Genomic DNA, 7398 nt, shown 5'->3' on the forward strand with positions numbered 1-7398 from the left:
CGGAGTGTCATCCACTTTGGATTGTCCTTTTCAGGAAGTCAAAATTGGAATTGAAGATTTTTCCAGCAGTCACGATTCACGGGTTAAGCCAGACGTTAAATATTTTCTTCTTTCACGGTATGATGGGGGTGGGATGAGCAGTTAAACGCATGCAGCGATATTAAGTAATTTTCTAGATACGTGAAGTACCATTTTTATTATATCTACTGTTTATCATTATGCTATATCGATTGCACACGTTATTAAATTCGATATACACGAAAGTAATTCAACGTTGCAGTTAGCGTGCTGTTCTTAAAATTGTTGTTAAACCCTAACCCTAAGCCGAGAAAATTTTGGACCCTTGTGAAAATTTGAACGTTTTAAAAATTTTGTTTCCAACTCCCCGTCAAAGTTGTCTAGATCCGCCATAGAATAAGTCTAAAACATCGTAACATCATGCGAACAAAATGCATTTAATAGGCTTTAAAGATAAAATCAAGCTTTCTAGATAAAAAATTCATTGAAAATATTTCCAAGATCTCACTAGAAATGCAGAAAATGAGTCATCGTATGAGTTGTAACAATGGACGAATCGTCTGCAAAGAAAAAATTTTTAATCACATTATTGTAACATCTTTTGATGAAAAAATTATTTGAAATGTATTTTTGATTTTATTTCAATTTTTTTATTTTTTGAAATGGCAGAAAAGTACATTTGTCTCATTGTCTGTTGGTTAATTTTTATAATAAAATTATTAATTAAATTACGTCTCGAAATTCCTACGTACTTTATTTCCACACTCCTTTGAAAAGTCAAAAATTTTGAAAATAATATTAACATGCAGTAGTTGAAAATTTTTAGTAAAAGAAATAACGTTACACACGCACGCGCACACACTGTATTATTAAAATCATGAAATCCAATTATATAAACCTGACAAATGTTTGGAAAAGATTCAGTAAAAAGTGACGAAGTCGAAATAACCATCGAAACAAATTTTAGGAGGAGAAAAAATATAAACAAAAAATTTATCTTATTAGGAGATTTTTCATATTGAAATAAATGATATCATCGATGATGTGTTTGATGCGGCATGTCTGGAAAGGATTAGTAGGTTGGTATTTACTTCACTCCAAAATTACTGACTTTTTTACATTTATTTTATTGTTAAACCGATTCTTTGTAATGAAAGTGCTGCATTTAAGCTCCTTTGTATGAATATTTATTTAAGGTAGTCAAAAACTCTATAACAGTTCTTTGTTAGTAATGTAAAGAGTTTTGTTGTAAACTCCTTTGTTAAGAGCATAAGCCGGAAGTTTTCATCAGAAACTAAAACTTTCTAATATTTGATATTGATAGAGCAATTTTCAATTATTAATAATTTTTAAAATTGTTGAACGTTTTAATATTCAATATGGACGGCTAAGATGGAGAAGACAGCTTAAATGAAATTTTTGAAGACGTTGTCAGAGAAGAAATAAACGAGTTCTTGGATCACAGGGACCATACCCAAAAATTGTTCAGGCTTGATACTTTCAACAGGTTCTTGAGTCAAAACAAGAAAAAATATCTGATTTCAAATTTTTACATTGAAAACATTCCAAAAGTCATCAATGGCATCCAAATGGAGAGCAAGTTTGGCACTGACAAATGGCTTGGCATACCATTGCTTTTTGAACGTCAGCGATGCAAAATACTTAAAAATATGCACGACTTCTATCACGAAGCTCTCGTTGAACGGTTTTGCAAAATAAATTTTTCCAAATGTGATAATTCCATAAATTCGGTCACGGAGAGAAATTGTTCTTAATGATTAACAACCATAAGGATTTGTTCAGCAAGACATTGGCGGATAACAAGCAGTACTTTGATCACATATCTAAAAATCATATGCCGGGATCAATTTATTGAAAACAAATTAGTGTTTGAATTGAGTTACAAACATGTTGACATATCCGTCAGTTCTCTGCCTAAATATATTTGATCGTCAACTTGAACAAATAGATTAAAATGCTATTTACTTAATAATTTTCATCTCTTCAATAAGTCAGCAGAGATTAAATTATAAGCACTCTTTTTAATTTCATAAAGTTGTTTGATCTGAAAGTGAAGTTTAAATTTAATCAAATTACTGGTATTGTAATAGTTAATAGAATTTTTAACGTGTTATAATGTAGCTGTTAAATTTCTTTATGTTTTGAGATTTAATTAGTTGTTAATTAATCTATGCTAACAAAGAATTAAAAAGTGTATGGTTGTTAAATTCGTTCAGTGTTGTAAAACACGTTTTCGATTAAACGAGCTACAAAATTTATTTTATCATTTATTGTAATTTTGTTTCTCAACGAAACGATTTCTCAGCGGTTTCCCAAGATGAACTCGCCAGAAAAAATTGTTTCTGTACACGGCATTAAGCAATTTGCCTGGCAGGATTTCGTGCCAATCAAGGAGACCAAACAATGTGATCTTTTCGTAAAAGCTTTCAAACAGAGAAATTGTTTGGAGCATTTAAATTGAAATTTTGATCTTGAAGGCTGAGGTTGACGCAAACATTGAAGCTATCGAGGACGACGCTGGAAGGTATGGGGTGGTAATGAGAAATGCATTCACACTGATCCAACGTGAGTTTCTGTTGGCAGTACGCCACGCACAGATCGTATGAATACAGCTGGTTATGTGCTGCTGCTCTGTGCATCCTCGTCTGTTTAGAGGCAAAATGTTCTCGAGTTGACCCAAATAATACGTTTAAAATAATAGAACATTTTTATCTAAACGGTATAATTTAAATATTCAAATAGTAAAACAATCAAAAACGAACAAATAAACAAACTTATTGTGCGGCTTATCCAATCGAAACCTCTCCGTCTGAACAATTGTGACTATGTTTTCAGTTCCAGGAGCCATTATTAATCCACGTTTCAAATCGGGTGGAGACCCTGGGTTGTGCACACTCACATGGACCCCCCTGCTTTGAGAACTCAAAAGACATAAGCGATTATGATAAGAAGAACCGACATTCAGTACAACCGACACTTCGAATTTGTGCACCATCCTTTGAACTCAGTGAGATAGTTCTCAACGTGTAGCAAATGTAATAATTCTGATTCCACATTTAAAAAAGTTTTCTCTGCAATCTATACTTTTAATCAAGCAATCAAAAGTGACGACACTACAATCGAGAATTAAATTTGGGCAGGTCATATATTACAAAGTTGATCAAACGTCGGCAAGTTTGATACGTAACCAGGCTCTGAAAATATTTCTCTCTACACAGTTTTTTCATAATCTGATAATTTAAAAAAAATTTTGAGCGACGTCTCTTTGTCTGTCACTTTCTAAAAAATCAAAATTTGAATTTATGAGCGGTTCTTTTGGGTAGCCAGACGCAAACGGGTCACTGTTGAGGAAGGTTATATCGGGAAAGATAATTTCTTTCTCAATCTACAAAAAAATTTACCGAAAAGTAATTCCAACGAATCTAAAATCGTTGTAATTTTTAAATCATTCTCCTTTTTAATTACAAATCATAAATAAATTTAAAAATGCTCTCATTTTAATAAAGAAAAATTATTCTAACCATTTCACCAAATTGAGTCATGACGGGCCAAAGTGAAGTAATTCGTGAACGAAATCACCACAAAAAACAGCAGCACACTTGCACATATTACAACATTAATCGTCCACAACACTCTCAAAATTCTTTTCTAAAAAAATTTGAATTTTTTTACTTCAAGTATCTTGAGTTCTAACAAAAAATTCTATTTTTGAGTTCAAACATCTTGGCACTCCCCTTATTGGTGTGGATTTGCCGTCTGATGCTGTTATGCAATGCGTGCTGTGACCGGGTTCGATTCGATGTTGTCGATTCCTCAGAATCTAGGAATAGTTTAATTGACCTTTTTTAAATTTTTTTTTATGAAAGATACCGATGCCTCAACTATCAACATATACAAACATACATGTAAACATGCATGATTACATACATTACAACAAACATTTAAAATGATACATACATGTTATATATACATACCAGTTGCTATTAAAAAGCTTGTTAAAACCAGCATAAAAACTTTTAGTCATCGGCTCGAATATCTAAAACAGTCTTCCGCTCTGTCTTAAGTCATCAAACATATCACACATGCACTTCCGAATGAGCTTAAAGACATTTTTGTTCGCGAATAGAAACTAACTGTTCAGCCGAGCTCACGCTACCTCGCGCGCTAGGGCTACGTTTGATTGCGCTCCAGCTACATTCGATTACGCTTCGGCTACATTCGATTCCAGAGCACGAGAACGTAAAAAAGTTTAATGTATATTTCATTCATCATTTAAAAAAAGTAAAAAATAAAATTTTATTTTGCAAATAAATGTATTGAATATTTTTTGTCAATAATAAAAACAAAAAGTTAAATGAATGGAAATCGGCTAAATTTTTTAAGCCTAAAGTGCCAAAATTTTGTCGAAATAAAGAAAAGTGTTAGGCAAAGCTGTATATTCTCTCCAGACCTGTACAGTCTCAACCGGGAATATCCATTGGAGGCGTGAATATTAACAATATAAGATACGCTGATGATACAGCTCTTATTGCAGATTCAAAAGGGAAAAATTGCAAACTATTGTTTTTAAACTAGTTTTTGTAAGTGAAAGGAAAGGCTTGCAAATTAACATCAACAAAACAGAGTGCATGGTTACCAGTAAAAGCAAAACCGCCGCGATCTGCACCATAATCTTTAATAGTAAACAGGTGAAACAAGTCAACAGCTTCAATATCTCGGAAGCTTGGTTACTTTAGGTTGTAAATGTGATATGGATATTAAAAGAAGGATAGCTATAGCGAAGGATGCTTATTCTAAAATGAAAAACATCCTCACCAACAGTAAAATCAGAATATTCCCAATGAGGATGTATTAAAACAGTCCGGGTATGAAAAGAGGAAATATATACAGATAACCCGACTGGGGCAGTTAAAGTTTGTTGGTCACATCATGCGGAAGGAAAGAATGGAAAATCTAACAATTACTGGAAAAATTCAAGGAAAAGAAATCGCGGTCAACAACGAATAACACTCGTGAAGTCCTTGTGTCACTTGTTGATTAGCACCACATTTTAACAACTACAAAGTGTTAAAGATCGGGTTTTGTGGAGGTCGATGGTCGCCAATGTCCTGAAGGGATAAGGCACGAGAAAGGAAAAAGAAGAGTACCAAATTCTTAAATCAGTCTTTGCGTACAATAGCGATCTCTCATTGCTTGTTTTTCATCAAAATTTGAAAAAAAATCAATCGAGTTTTTAAAATTCGTCAGTAACTTTCCAACGTAACGTTCCGGCTACATTTTGACGTTGGATGTCAATAATAAAAAAAAAAACACAGCAAACACCAAAATAAAACTTGAGTAGCGTATTTGTACAATTGTGATCTTTCAATGTTTGTGTTTCCATCAAAATTTGAAAAAAAATTGACTGATTTATCGCTAAATGCGTCAGCCATTTTTTAAAGTAACGCTCCGGCCACATTTTAATAAGAATATCACAAAGCGGAGGTTATAAAATTTTTTGGAACATCTTCCAAAGCAAATACCATCTTATAACATCTACAATTTGTTTGAAAAATGTTTGAAAAAACTTTTTGACAAAAAACAGTCGATGTAATTGTTTTTCTTAGTAACTTTATTTTTGTGATTTAAAAATACTGAAAAATATTTTGTGATTTTATTCACATTATTACCATTTATTTTCAGTATTAAAAGTGACTGCATATTGCTACACATATTTTTTTCCAAAAAACACAATCTTGAAAAAATAATATTTTCCAGAAAAAATAAATAAAATTTTGTTCAAATTAATAACAACTTCCGGAGTCGAATGGAAAGATCCGACTCCCTGGTTAATACGATGAAATAAAATAAATGTAACCGGAGCGCACGTTTAATTACATTTCGCTTTGTAAAATATTAATAATGATAATAACAATAAAAGCTTTATATGTATTTATTTAACCACAACTAACAAAAACGTTTTATCTGATAATGTCAATTTAAGAAAACATGGAGGATAATATGAGTAACAAGGTTACTAAAATATAAATAAATGAATATCTCAACAATTATTATGAATTAATAATTAGTATAAAATAATAAATGACTTTAAAGGGCAATTACGCTAATTAATAAATATATCTGTTAATATACTAATATATATATATATATATATATATATAACTATTATTATACTTTTTATATATACATATAAAATACAAATGAATACATAAATATACAATACATAAACACATATATATTTATGAAATAACATTACATGATATTTATATTATAACGGACAAATAAGCAATAACTCAACCTGCAAATTAATTGCCAAAGTTACGACACGTACTCACAACATTCAAGTAACTAACAAAATCGTTCAATTTGAAAAAAAAAATACATTATTTTAAACAATTTACATATTATTTTCAAAAAATGTAAAATTTATATAGAGAATTGTAATAAAAAAATGCAGTGCTATGAAAATTTATCATGAATGTTAATGGGTACACAGAAATTAAAACAACATGCCGCTGATGATGATGAAGTGAAAAAGAGGAGGTACTTCAAATGATTAGTTCACAAAATAATAATGATACAAATATAAAACTAGCATTTACACACACACACACACACACACACACAAAAACACACACAAACACACACAAACACACACATATATATATAATGTATGTATTAAAGCCGAGATATATTTTAAACGTTTTTCAAACCAAAGTTTGGATTTCATTAATTTTATACCAAATCATAAATTAAACTGATTCTTCATTTTGAGTAGAGGAATTGGCGGAGTTAGCTAAGCTTGAAAGTTATTAAAAATTCTCTTGAAGAGAATAACAGTTTCTCGAACTAAATTTTAGTGAAAGTTGACAAACTGATCAACACCGGCATTTAACTGGGCAGTAAAAAACAATAAGTTGGATATAAGCACGAATACGTTATAAGATGCAGTTAAAAAAATTGTCTCATTCAGATATCTGGTTGAATGATACTGCATGCATGGAGAACAAAATGGAAATTGCCGAAAATGAAAAATAGTAGGTAAAAAATTTAATGTAGATATTTTTGAATTAAATAACCAGAAATAACCGAGTGAAGAAAAGCATTATAAACCTCCTATTTATTCCGTAACAGAACTGCCTATGATAAATACAAACATTAGATTTAAGACTAAAAAAAATATATATAACTATGAAAACTCATAAGTGATAACATACATCCCAAAAAAACGCTTTGCAATATTTTGGATATTTAATTGAAACATTTAGCAGTTAGAAGCACACAAATACACATTTACAGTTGCTACTGCTGCAGTTCTTATAAATTTATATTTAAATGTTATTCAAAATAAACTTATTT

At 30.9% G+C, this 7398-nt stretch overlaps 2 protein-coding genes across 2 annotated transcripts; one reads left to right on the forward strand and one right to left on the reverse strand.

Annotated features, from left to right (window-relative positions):
- Nucleotides 1-1060: 1060 nt before the first annotated feature.
- On the forward strand, nucleotides 1061-1793 carry HELRODRAFT_165949 (hypothetical protein; the record flags this gene model as incomplete). The annotated part of the gene is made up of 2 exons (XM_009033008.1): nucleotides 1061-1097; nucleotides 1411-1793. The coding sequence occupies 2 exons, from the start codon at nucleotides 1061-1063 to the stop codon at nucleotides 1791-1793; spliced, it is 420 nt and encodes a 139-aa protein (XP_009031256.1).
- Nucleotides 1794-2302: 509 nt separating this feature from the next.
- On the reverse strand, nucleotides 2303-3034 carry HELRODRAFT_165950 (hypothetical protein; the record flags this gene model as incomplete). Its single annotated transcript, XM_009033009.1, has 2 exons — nucleotides 2303-2462; nucleotides 2814-3034. The coding sequence occupies 2 exons, from the start codon at nucleotides 3032-3034 to the stop codon at nucleotides 2303-2305; spliced, it is 381 nt and encodes a 126-aa protein (XP_009031257.1).
- Nucleotides 3035-7398: the final 4364 nt, after the last annotated feature.

Source organism: Helobdella robusta (genome assembly GCF_000326865.2).
Source record: "Helobdella robusta unplaced genomic scaffold HELROscaffold_9, whole genome shotgun sequence".
NCBI lineage: Eukaryota > Metazoa > Annelida > Clitellata > Rhynchobdellida > Glossiphoniidae > Helobdella > Helobdella robusta.